This window comes from Denticeps clupeoides, unplaced genomic scaffold, assembly GCF_900700375.1.
Source record: "Denticeps clupeoides unplaced genomic scaffold, fDenClu1.1, whole genome shotgun sequence".
Classification (NCBI taxonomy): Eukaryota; Metazoa; Chordata; class Actinopteri; order Clupeiformes; family Denticipitidae; genus Denticeps; species Denticeps clupeoides.
In genome coordinates this window covers 252,392-265,340 of record NW_021630058.1, presented here as the reverse complement: position 1 = coordinate 265,340, position 12,949 = coordinate 252,392, and the positions used below count along the sequence as shown (strand labels likewise).

At 47.9% G+C, this 12,949-nt stretch overlaps 1 protein-coding gene across 1 annotated transcript; it reads left to right on the top strand.

Moving 5' to 3' along the window:
- The first annotated feature begins 1,354 nt into the window (after positions 1-1,354).
- On the top strand, positions 1,355-12,577 carry LOC114781702 (aggrecan core protein-like). Its single transcript, XM_028968059.1, has 18 exons — positions 1,355-1,375; positions 1,558-1,941; positions 2,030-2,204; positions 2,295-2,422; positions 3,100-3,399; positions 4,364-4,684; positions 4,766-4,940; positions 5,574-5,701; positions 5,787-6,080; positions 6,164-6,257; positions 6,351-7,945; positions 8,026-8,139; positions 8,739-8,852; positions 9,341-9,499; positions 10,197-10,279; positions 10,384-10,528; positions 11,439-11,615; positions 12,483-12,577. Exons 1-18 carry the CDS (start codon positions 1,363-1,365, stop codon positions 12,545-12,547), a joined length of 4,464 nt encoding a protein of 1,487 aa, XP_028823892.1. The 5' UTR covers positions 1,355-1,362; the 3' UTR covers positions 12,548-12,577.
- The last annotated feature ends 372 nt before the right edge of the window (positions 12,578-12,949 follow it).

The following is a 12,949-nucleotide window of genomic DNA, read 5'->3' as shown; positions in this document are numbered from 1 at the left end:
CATAATGGCCTGGCTACTGAGCGTGCGACGATTCAGATTATGAATCCCATGGTATTTGACGCCATCTCCTCCACAAGCTTGGACATTACTGTAGTTTTTTTTTTTTAAACTTATTTTGGTCTATTCAAGTGTCAGTCGACTAAACGTTTGAGCATTTTAGTCTTATTTTAGTCAGAATTATCCATGACAATTTTACAATTAAATGTATTTTTTTGGTCATGCAGTTCTATTTAATCCAGCTAATATAGTACCAGTACCTAGTAGAACAGGAAGCAAGTCTTTTAGTCATACCCATTTCCTAATTAAAACAAGGTTATCTTATTATTATTTTATTATTGCCTTATAGACTCCAGACACGGAAGACGTTCTGATTCTTGATGTTCTGTTTCTTTTCCAGTCCATTGTAAAGAACGTACGTGTAAAGGTCCCTTTTTGTCCAGCCGTCTTCTAAACCACCACAAGTATCCTGAAATCTAAATTGATGAAGTGACGTCATCCGCGTGACCGTATGTGAGACACGGGAACGGAAATACTGTATAATAATGTTATGGAAATAACGTCTCGTCTCTTCTCCTTTTAGTCTAATTTCTGTTTCATGAACGACATTTAGTCTAATTTCTATTTGTCTACAGTATTACGGGAAATATTTCATAATAGTTAGCATTTACGTTGCGCCTCATCTTGCTTCGGTTCCGAAGATATTTCGTCAAAAAAATCATTTCATCAGGAATTGTACGTTTAATCAAGCATTGTGGATCCGGGCTGGAACACAGACGCTGTGGTCTACTGCATCTTGCATTTCCTCCACTTCCACCCTGACTGGCCACCGAGGCTGTTTCAGCAGCCCGTGTTCTGACGCGCATGCAGCCGGTGAGACTACGTGAAGCAGCTTTTCCTGCGAACTGGCATTCCTGCAACCGGTCCAGTCCAACTCACCCTGAATGGCTCCATAGAATGACATGTCAGCGGCACTTTCCACTTTCCACTTTCCACGGGAAGTTGCATAAAGGCCTCTTGTACTCCGACAGCCTTTAATTGGCGCACATGTTGACGCAAGGCCGTTTCACGGTGAGAGCCGAGTGCCGTGTGTTCGAGCTGCCGCGGTGAAAGTGTCTGCTTATTTTCATAGTCGATCAGAAGAGAAAACCTCCAGTTAGATGTCAGCTAGATGTCTGCTAATTCATGAACGGGTGAGGGATGATTCCAGGGATCGACAAGTTCGCCAGTGGCCCTGTCAGCAAGACCCCGAGGGGACTGGAGACATGACAGATTTGTGTTTTGTCCGGCAGGTGAACAATGATCTCGACAATCCTGCTGTGTGTGTGGCTGCCGGTGACCACAACCATGCTGTCGTTGGAGGAAATGGCTGATATGGGTAAGACTATCGGCATGAGAAACAAGTGGAATGACGGAACTAGACTAAAACGAGCGCTTCCGTACACATTCTATATATAAAAAAAGCAAGGGTTGGGTTATAAGTACCTACAGATCGAGTCGTGGTCGAGTTCAATGATCTAAGTCGCGTAAAAGGAACCATGTCTGACTGTTCCCGTCCAGCCGACCCGGAGATCCTGAGTGTGAGCATCCCAGCTGCAGCGCCCCTGCGTGTGTTACTGGGCGGGACGCTGGTCCTCCCCTGCTACTTCCAGGACAACACGGTCCACGACCCGGGGGCTCCCACCATCGCCCCCTTATCCCACCGCATCAAGTGGACCCACGTGACCAAGGAGAAGGTCACAGACGTGCTGGTGGCCATGGAGGGCACCGTGCGAGTGGCCGAGAGGTACCTGGACCGCGTGACCATGGTGGGCTACCCCACGACACCGACCGACGCCACCATTAAGGTCACCGAGCTGAACTCCAACGATACCGGCGTGTTCCGCTGTGAGGTCATGCAAGGGATCGAGGACAACCATGACACCATCGAGGTGAAGGTTCAAGGTAATCCTCATGTCTACTTAACGATCTCGTATGTTAACCACCAGACTGAGAAACGTTCATGACCTACTCGGCCACTCTGCACATGCAGGTATCGTGTTCCACTACCGCGCGGTCACCTCGCGCTACACGCTGACGTTCGAGGAGGCGAAGGCCGCCTGTGTACAGAACCGTGCTGCGATCGCCACACCAGAACAACTGCAGGCCGCCTACGACAATGGCTTCCACCAGTGTGACGCCGGCTGGCTGGCTGACCAAACCGTCAGGTCAGTTTGATGTGGACGTGTGGTCTCCATCAGGCTGAGACCAGGTAGAACGTTGAGAACGTTAACCCGCGTTTGCCTTTGTGCTTTCAGGTACCCCATTCATGATCCCAGAGAAGGTTGCTATGGTGACAAAGATGAATTACCTGGGGTGCGGACCTATGGCGTGAGAGAAGCGAACGAGACTTACGACGCCTACTGCTTTGCGGAGAAAATGACCGGTACTACTTTCCACCAAAACTGCGTGCAATGCACATGTACAGGCCTTTTATATGGATCCACCTTAATAAAATGGGAATGGTTGGTGACATTGAACACATTTTATAAAGTTACGTTAAAAACAAGCACACCTATCTCATTCCAAGACTAGGACACCTTTTTTCTACTTTATTTTACCCGTGTATAATCTGTATCTCTTTCATTTACCAAAAAGATGGTGGCAGTATAAATAAACAAAAAAAATAGCAGTAGACGTTCCTCAGATTAGCCAACAAAGCAGGAAAACCACGCTTCTTTCTTTAATAACATTGAGAAACAAAATGCAGTTAATACACGTGCATCACTGATAATAAAAAAAAACAAGCACACCATTGTTTTTCTTGTGAAATTACCAATAAATTTGATGTGTCACATGACCCTCTTCTTACTGAAAAAACAAAAGTTGGATCCAAGATGACCGACTTCAAAATGGCCACTATGGTCACCACCCATCTTGAAAAGTTTGCCCCCTCATATATACTAATGTGCCACAAACAGGACGTTAATATCACCAACCATTCCCATTTTATTAAGGTGTATCCATATTAATGGCCCAACCTGTAAATGAAAAAGAAACCTTTCGTTTCTGTCTGTGCACGTACTAAAAGGTTTAATAGCTTTGCAATTCCCTTCCATCCAGGCAAGGTTTTCTACTCAACGTCTGCAGAGAGGTTCACGTTTGAGGAGGCCGCAGCTCGGTGCTCTGAGCTGGGAGCTCGCTTGGCCACCACCGGCGAGCTCTACCTAGCCTGGCAGGGCGGCATGGACGTGTGCAACGCCGGCTGGCTGGCCGACCAGAGTGTGCGCTACCCCATCAACGTTGCTCGGCCACAGTGCGGCGGGGGTCTGCTGGGGGTCCGCACGGTTTACCGCTTCCCGAACCAGACCGGATACCCCGTCCACGAGTCTCGCTACGAAGCAATCTGCTACAAAGGTAAAGGTGGTAGCGGCCTAGTAAGTAACACCACTGTCTTCCGTTACTACCAGTATGTCCCTGAGTAACAGGCTACGCGGCTTCTCGTCCAGGTAATGGTCATCTCTAAAGTGGACTAACTCTAAACTCTCTCCTGACTGGAGCCTCTGCAGTCACCATAAAACCCCTCCAGATAGTCCAAAATATGGCAGCCCGTCTCTTCTTCAACATTTACATTTACATTTACAGCATTTATCAGACGCCCTTATCCAGAGCGACTTACAATCAGTAGTTACAGGGACAGTCTCCCTGGAGCAATTTAGGGTTAAGTGTCTTGCTCAGGGACACAATGGTAGTAAGTGGGATTCGAACCCGGGTCTTCTGGTTCATAGGCGAGTGTGTTACCCACTAGGCTACTACCACCCCGAAACACACCTACTAGCTACACTCCTGCACGCCCTCTCAGATCTGCACACGAAACCAGACTAAAAATTCCCTCTTCACGGGGTCTCCGATCCCAATCGACTCTGTTCTCCTTCGTTGTCCCTGACTGGTGGGACAACTTGTCCTGCTCCATTCGACTAGCCGAGACTACCACCACCTTTAAGAAGAAGTTGAAAACCCACTCGTTTAAAAGTATTTCAGACGAGTCCAACACTAACACACACACACTCACAAAATAAAATAAAAAAAAAACTCGTCTAGCACTTAACAATTCCCCGGCATGTTCTATTCTTGACAAGTTTGGCCTTATCAGGACTGAATGAGAATTGCTGGTTTCGTCCTCTTGTAAGTCGCTTCGGATAAAAGCGTCTGCCAAGTAAAGGAAAGTAAAGTAAAGTAAGCAAGACACTTATTCCTGAGTGTCTCCAGGGCGGGACAGTCCCTGTAACTACTGATTTTAAGGCGCTCTGGATAGGGGGTGATAAATCTGTGCATTTTTAAAGAGTTACTAAAGTGTATTTCATTTCTTTTACAGATGATGACACAGATGAAGAAGGCTCGGCCCTGCCCACCTCGGACATCCCCATTTGGCAGCCCAGCGCAGAGACAGGTGGGGTCAGTGTTGCCACAGTAACAAGAGTCCCTGAGGTCTTCCTGACAGATGCCACCACTGAGAGTGAGTTGAAAGGGCAGGTGGATACTCTTCAGCCTGAAGTTTCCCCCACCGCATCCGCTCCTGCCACTCAAGCGCCGCTGTCTCCGCCTCCCAATGCCTCTCAATCGATCAATGAGGTTATTGTGAAGGTGACCGCACAGCCAATCAGAGCTGAGACTGGCGATCACACTGGACCGCTCCCGAGTGCAGCTGGTGAGTCGACGATACGGTAATGGACGTGAGGTTTTCTGATCAAGTTGAGGTCATCCGATACGTCTCCGTCCCTTGTCTCAGGCGTGGTGTTCCACTACCGCTCCGGCTCCAGCCGGTATGCGTTCACCTTTGTGCAAGCCCAGGTGGCCTGTCAGAGTGTGGGTGCGGCCATCGCCAGTCCCGAGCAGCTCCAGGCGTCCTATGAGGCAGGGTACCACCAGTGTGATGCCGGGTGGCTGCTGGACCAGACTGTCAGGTAGAGTTGTGTCAGCTAGACAAGGCGAAGACTTTATTTATAAAGCACTTTAACAGAAAGTCCAGTGCTGCACAGAGAATTAAGCATCACATAAAACACACAAAACGATTTAAAATAGGATGGTATCGATACTGTTACAAACAAGACTCCATCCAAACGAGAACGCTTTTCTGTAATAAACTTGCATACACATGAAAGCGTTATCTGAAACGTCGTCGTCCTCCACGCCTGTAGGTGGCGCTGTAACTCCCCGCTCTACCTTGTCTGCAGTGAGTTAAACACGTCGTTGTTCTCCAGCCGTGTCTTTTCATTAGAAATGTGCAGCGTAGAGAGCAAAGCACCGTCCCCACACACTGCTCCCCGGGCGCCTGTCATGGCTGCCCACTGCTCACTCAGGGTGATGGTTAAATACAGAGGACACGTTTCACTGTGTGCACTGTGCTGCTGTGTATCACAAGTGACAAGCACTTCACTTTAAACCTTTTGGGGTTAAAGGTCAGGTTGGAGGTTGGGTTGATACTTCAGAATTCTGCCCAAAAAAGTTGCTCTGGAACCCAGTTTTAGAAAAAAACTCTTCTAGGCCCGATCAGACAGGATTAGTACCTGAGTATCTGATGCTTTGACTTTGGACAGATACCCCATCGTGTCTCCTCGAAACAAATGTGCTGGTGATCTGGAGCACCTGCCTGGAGTGAGGTCATATGGTCTGAGACCAGCAGAGGAGCGGTATGATGTCTACTGCTTCATCGACAAACTTAAAGGTACTGAGAACTTTGCCCGATGACAGAGCTCTTCTCCCCAAGGAAGTCCAGGTCGCTGTAAGTCTGACGATTCCCTCCGTCTCAGGCGAGGTCTTCCACGTGAGCTCGGTCGAGGGCTTTACGTATGACGGGGCTGTGACTGCGTGCCAGGAGAGGAATGCCACCCTGGCATCCACGGGTGAACTTCACGCTGCCTGGAACCAGGGCTTCGACACGTGCAGGGCCGGCTGGCTGGCTGACCGCAGCGTCCGTTATCCCATCAACGAGCCCCGTGAACGCTGTGGTGGGGGGAAGACTGGAGTTCACACCGTCTACTTGCACCCTAATCAGACGGGATACCCCGACTTGCACGCCAGATATGATGCCTACTGCTTCAAGGGTAACTGTGATTTGAAACCAGACATATTAATTGATTTCTGATGTTCTGATCTCGAATGTTTGGTTGCATTATTACTGTTGTAGTGGACCTGCTTGCCCTTCTCAACGAGACAGGACTCAATATAACTGAGATCGAAGAGGAACTGTTCAACGGGACAACGATAACCGACCTTCTGAGGCCTGGTAACCTCTCCCTCTGCTCACGTGAACAAATAAAAACAGATCCAAGGAAGCATGAATGTAAAATGAATTTCCTTTTATTCTCCTGCTTCTCCGTAGTGCCCTCCATCACTGCACCCATCTCTGTGGAGCCTTCTGGTTCCGGTTCTGCTGACATTTCATCTGGAGCCAGTGGTTTCTCTGGTGATCTCTCTGGAAGTGCCAGTGGCTTTCCCAGTGGTGACACCAGTGCCTTTAGCGGGGACATTTCTGGCTCTGGTCTGAGTGGAGACATTTCTGGCTCTGGTCTGAGTGGGGACATTTCTGGCTTTGGTCTGAGTGGGGACATCTCTGGATTTGGTCCAAGTGGGGACATATCTGGATCTGGTGTGAGTGGAGACATCTCTGGATCTGGAGTGAGTGGAGACATCTCTGGATCTGGAGTGAGTGGAGACACTTCTGGATTTGGTGTGAGTGGCTACATCTCTGGATCTGGTCTGAGTGGGCACATTTCTGGATCTGGTCTGAGTGGAGACTTCTCTGGTGACATATCTGGATCCAGACCAAGTGGGGACCTGAGTGGGGACACCTCTGGATCTGCTCTAATCGATTATGTCTCTGGATCTGGAGATGGATCAGGCATTGTTGTGTCCTTCTCGGGAACAGACTCAATTTTATCTGGAGAGGGTTCAGCATCGGGAACATTGCAGGAGGTTGGAGAAGGAAGTACTGGGATTTTGATTTTCCCCTCAGGATCAGGATTATTCAGTGGAGACTTATCAGGATCAGGCAGCTCTTCCGGGATCAGCTCAGAAGAAAGTGGATCATCACTGTATGAGTCTAGTGGGTCCTCTGGAGAAAGTGGACAATTTTCTACCATGTCTTCAGGCTCTGGCTCTAGTGGGGAATTCAGTGGGTTTGACTCTGGACTCTCAGGAGACTCCAGCACAAGCTCGGGGGAACTGGATTTCAGTGGCTCTCAAATTGTTTTCATTGACGGAAAATATGTAGAGATCTCAACTGCACTCAAAGGCGTAGGACAGGAACTGGGTGGAGGCCAGGTGGATTTCAGTGGCTCGGGAACCTGGTCTGCATCAGGATCTGGATCTGGGATCAGTGGGTTTGGAAGTGGATTCGTTGGTGGAGACCTGAATGATTTTGGAAGTGGTGAAATCAGCGGATCAGGACGTGCTTCTGGATTCAGTGAAATCGTGTTCCTGGGCTCAGGATTTTTTGACCACACAGACAGACCTGCAGTAGAACAGGAGGCATCTGGGCTTGTGCACTTCAGTTCTGGGGAGATCAGTGGCTCTGGGGGATCAGGTGACTTCGGCAGTTTTCTCCCCGGAACTTCTCTGGACAGCTCAGAGAGTACAGTGGCCAAAATAACTGAAGCCAGCGTGCTGGTGGTATCGACACAGACCCAGGAGCTGGGAAAAGGCCCCAAGAAGATGATTGAACAGTCCAGTGGAGGTCCTACCAGCAATGTAACACACACCAGTCAAGCACCTTCTGAAAATGAGACGGTCCAGGGACCCTCAGCGCTGGCGAGCAACTTAAGGGCGTCCAAGGATACTCACTCTGATCAGGCAGATCCAGGAATGGTGTCCTCCACCAACGGTCCTCTGTTGACCCTGGTCACCACCTCTGCTCCCGTCACCCTCCTTCAAACCCCAGCTGTCATTCAGGAGCCGGTGGCAGCGGATGGTGTGTTTATAAAATGACAAATTAGGACTCAAACCAGATCTCGAATCTAAATCCTTTCTTTCGTTTTCTCTCCATTCCAGCAGGTGGCGACCCCTGCAGCCCGAACCCCTGCGGCACCGGGGCGTGTTCAGTGCAGGACGGTGTTGGGTTGTGCCAGTGCCCACCTGGCCTGAGCGGGCAGGCGTGCAAGTTGGGTAAGTCACGAAACCCAAGCAGCTGTCCGCCGTTGCCTGACCCCACAGCGTCCCACCCGAGACATTCCACAGGGTTTCCCCTAACGTCGTCTGGCATGAGCGGTCAGCCGTTTATGAAAGTTCTCAGCACGGGGTCACGTGTGGGTCATGTTTTATATGATGCACTAATATGGCTTTCTGGGGGGAAAAGTGCTGATACTGACCCAGCAGGATGAGTCTCACTCGGGGACGAATGCACCTTCTATCCTGCCCCTATCTACGCGAGTCGCAGCGTGCATCTGTGTGGTCGCCGCCAGCATGCTTAACTGTAGGACACAGTGTTTGTCTGCTTTCGCATAACCAGCCGTCCACGCTTGTCCATCCTCTGTGGCTGTGACAAACCAAGGGAGGCAACCAGAGCTGCTGCAGAACGCAGTTTCAAAATGAAACCTTGAGCTTCAGCTGAACAGAAGGGAAGCCATTGTGGATGTGAAGATGCGCTAGCCACAGCTTCTTTTGGACAATGTTCCAGCAGCTCTGATGGTCCTCACGCCGTCTACCCTTTGGTGACCCAGCAGAAAGATGAAAGGGAAGGAAAAACCAAAGCATTTTGTTTGCAGAGGTTGACGTGTGCAGCTCCGACCCTTGTGCGAATGGAGCCACATGTGTGGAGCGTGAGGACTCCTTCACATGCCTGTGCCTGCCCAGCTATGGAGGAGAGCGCTGCGAGATCGGTACGAGGGTGGCTTCAGCTCATCTTACTAACACAGCTCCCGGCAAGCGGTCCGCCCGTCTCCTCCACTTCCAGGTGTCCGCTGAAGTAGAACATTTCGCTCCAAAACATTTCTTTACGGACACACACACACACACACGGCCAAAACCCTGCAGATCTGACCCAGTATAATGTTTCACACACTCTCTGGCCAGCAGAAAAATACATTTTCTGTTTTCCACCTTCTTAACTTTGACCTCCCGTGGGCCCACATAACAATGGAGATACATCAGCTTCGTCATCAACTAAATGGACCATCTCCTTCTTCTTCCAGAGGTCGTATCTCGGTGCTGAATGGATTTTACTTTGCATGCCAAGCCAGTTTTAGCTGCTAAAGGGTTTTTTTTTAGCTTTAAATCTTGTACTTTGGACGATTGGATGCTGAAGGTCGTCCCCATCCATGGGCCACGTGGGTGTTAACTGCCTTCCTGCTCCTTGGTGATGCTGTAGATGAACAGACCTGTGAGGAGGGATGGATTAAATTCCAGGGCAGCTGCTACCTGCACGTCCCCAAGCGGGAGACCTGGCTGGACGCCGAGCAGCACTGCAGAAGCTTCAACGGCCACCTGGTCAGCATTGTCACCCCTGAAGAGCAGCATTTCGTCAACTGTAAGTCCATTTGGAAATTACGTAAAAAATAAAGGCCCGATCCGGCCATTGCTGTGTGTATAACCCCAGTTATATAAATTACGTAAAAAATAAAGGCCCGATCCGGCCACTGCTGTGTGTATAACCCCAGTTATATAAATTACGTTAAAAATAAAGGCCCGATCCGGCCACTGCTGTGTGTATAACCCCAGTTATATAAATTACGTAAAAAATAAAGGCCCGATCCAGCCACTGCTGTGTGTATAACCCCAGTTATATAAATTACGTAAAAAATAAAGGCCCGATCCGGCCACTGCTGTGTGTATAACCCCAGTTATATAAATTACGTAAATAATAAAGGCCCGATCCGGCCACTGCTGTGTGTATAACCCCAGTTATATAAATTACGTAAAAAATAAAGGCCCGATCCGGCCATTGCTGTGTGTATAACCCCAGTTATATAAATTACGTAAAAAATAAAGGCCCGATCCGGCCATTGCAGTGTGTATAACCACAGTTATATAAATTACGTAAATAATAAAGGCCCGATCCGGCCATTGCTGTGTGTATAACCCCAGTTATATAAATTACGTAAAAAATAAAGGCCCGATCCGGCCACTGCTGTGTGTATAACCCCAGTTATATAAATTACGTAAAAATAAAGGCCCGATCCGGCCATTGCTGTGTGTATAACCCCAGTTTTGCATGTCCGTTTCAGCCCATGCAGAGGACTACCAGTGGATTGGTCTGAATGATAAGATGGTGGAGAATGACTTTCGTTGGACAGATGCCACTCCTCTGGTGAAGTTATTGCTTACACTCATCATTAAAAATGAATCTGTTTCTTCAACGTGGCAAGAATGAGCTACTGAGCTGCTTCTCTCCTGCCGTCACTCACCTTACAGCAATACGTCAACTGGAGGCCGAACCAGCCGGACAACTACTTCAACTCTGGCGAGGACTGCGTGGTCATGATCTGGCATGGGAACGGCCAGTGGAACGACGTACCCTGCAACTACCACCTGCCCTTCACCTGCAAGAAGGGCTCAGGTACGGCGCCGGGGCTGAGCCGGGCTGAGCCGGGCGCGGCCGCGGCCGCGGCCGCAGCCGTTCCTGCTTCCTCTCTCACAACTCGCAGCTCTCTCCTTCTGCAACAGCCCGCAACCTTGGCGTAACAATAGACAACCAACTCTCCTTCTCAACTCACATCAGCAACCTTTCCCGCTCATGTAGATTCCTTCTCTAAAATATCCGACGAATCCGTCCTTATCTGTCAACCCAGGTCACCCAACTACTGGTTCAGTCCTTAGTAATCTCACGACTGGACTACTGTAACTCCCTTCTAGCTGGTCTACCACTATGCACCATCCGACCTCTATAACTAATACAAAATGCAGCAGCACCTTCCCAAGTTCTCCACACCGCCCCTCTGCTACGTTCCCTCCACCGGCTCCCAGTAGCTGCACGCATCAGGTTCAAAATACTGATGCTGGCCTACAAAGCCAAACATGGAGTAGCACCATCCTACCTCACAGCCCTTATTACACCTCGCACTGCACCTCGTATACTCCGAGCCTCCAGTACTGCTCGCCTGGTCCCTCCATCTCTGAAGGTAAAAGGAAGACGCTCATCTAGACTCTTCTCCGTCTTGGCCCCTCGGTGGTGGAATGAACTTCCCCTCGAGGTCAGAACAGCTCAGTCACTGAGCACCTTCAAACGACAGCTCAAGACCTTCCTCTTTAAAGAATATTTAGATTAAATTGTAATTTTCTTGTTGTCGAACTTTGTGTACAGAATCTACAACAGAGTGAATAAAATAGATGTATTCATAGTTGGGGTCCTAGTGAACCGGAATTGATCTCTTCATTGATGGTAACTTGAAAGCACGTTGTAAGTCGCTCTGGATAAGGGCGTCTGCCAAATGCCGTAAATGTAAATGTAAATGTCCTCCCTCCACTAGCGCTCTGCGGCCCTCCTCCCGAAGTGGAGAACGCCCGCATGTACGGCAACAGGAAAGAGCGCTACCAGGCGAACTCGGTCATCAGGTACCGGTGCCACGAGGGCTTCACTCAGCGGCGCTCTCCGGTGGTGCGCTGCCTGCCTGACGGCCGGTGGGAGAAGCCGCAGGTGGAATGCTGTGAGTTAGAGTTGTTTTCGGTGGCCCGTCTTTGTTTTAGTTTTAAGTCTAGTCTTTGCTTCAAGTGGTCATTTTAGTCTTTATTAGTCTTCATTCTAAAATTCGGAGCATTTTAGTCATATTTTAGTCAGAATTATCTATGACTATATTAGTCTAGTTGTAGTCAATGAAATTTATTTTTAAGTAATGTAATTCTATATAACCAAGTCAATATAGTACAAGTGCAGAGAAGAACAGACAAAAACAACATTTTCTTGAAGTCAAACCCATTTTATTATTAAAAAATAATCTTTACCTTATAGACTCAAGTTAGGAGACACAGGAAATTCTACATAAACAAGAGGAAATAAGGTCTCATCTTATTTTTGGCAATGAGAATGAGGAGACATTTTAGTATAGTTTGTAAACAATATTTTGTCTCATTTTTATTCACCAACAATAGTTATGGTTAATAGTTGTTATAGTTATTGTCACATGACCAGCATTTCTTTGTTTGTTTGTTGATGATGAAGATATTTTGTCAGACTTTTCGTTGAAGAACCAACACTACTGTGAGTTTTCATATGTTACACTGAACATGCTCCAGCTGAGAAACAATCCAGTTACTGCAGGTTTCAAGACAAAGAACTGCACCCTTTTTATTACGTGGATAATGCTAATTTGTGATTTATTCAACAAACATCACAACAGAGCAATTAGCAATTAGATACTGAATCCCATTGCAGTACCTCAGGGTTCAATGCTTGGTCCATTCTCAGTTCCTCTTTAGAACCAGTTGAGAACATCCAGTACACATGGCACTGATGCAGATTTGAATGTGTTATTGCTGATTCCATTAATTGGTTCTTTCTGTTTTCTTTTTTCTAGCTAATTTCTTCCACTCCAGAAGTACCAGGACTCTATCAAGATCAGCACACAGACATTCCAGCTAAGCAGAATTAATGAAGAGAGATTTTAAAAGCTAAAGTGATTATATATATGTAATTATAAATTATAATTATGATTATAAATATATAATATATATGTTCATTTTAAGTGCCATTCCTTACAGTTTAAGGATATTGGCTTGTACGAGTCCTGCTGGCCATTGGTTCAACATGTTGTGACCAATGCAGTCACCCAATTTGTTTAAAACACATGACGTTCAACTTGATTTTATTTACTTTTCAGTAGGTTCATTTTGCATTATTGTTTCATACACAGAAAAAAATGGCTCTTGGCTCACAAACATCTAGCAGTTACACCATTCACATTCAGATCTCAGAAAGTATCGGCCATTTACAATCCATATCTGGTACGGTCTTTTTCTGATGGTTTGGTTATTTGCCCCAGTA

Coding starts and splice junctions, on each gene's coding strand:
- LOC114781702 (XM_028968059.1), top strand. Junction 2,423..3,099: donor CTTTGCGGAGAAAATGACCG/GTACTACTTTCC, acceptor CCTTCCATCCAG/GCAAGGTTTTCTACTCAACG. Junction 6,081..6,163: donor TGATGCCTACTGCTTCAAGG/GTAACTGTGATT, acceptor TTACTGTTGTAG/TGGACCTGCTTGCCCTTCTC.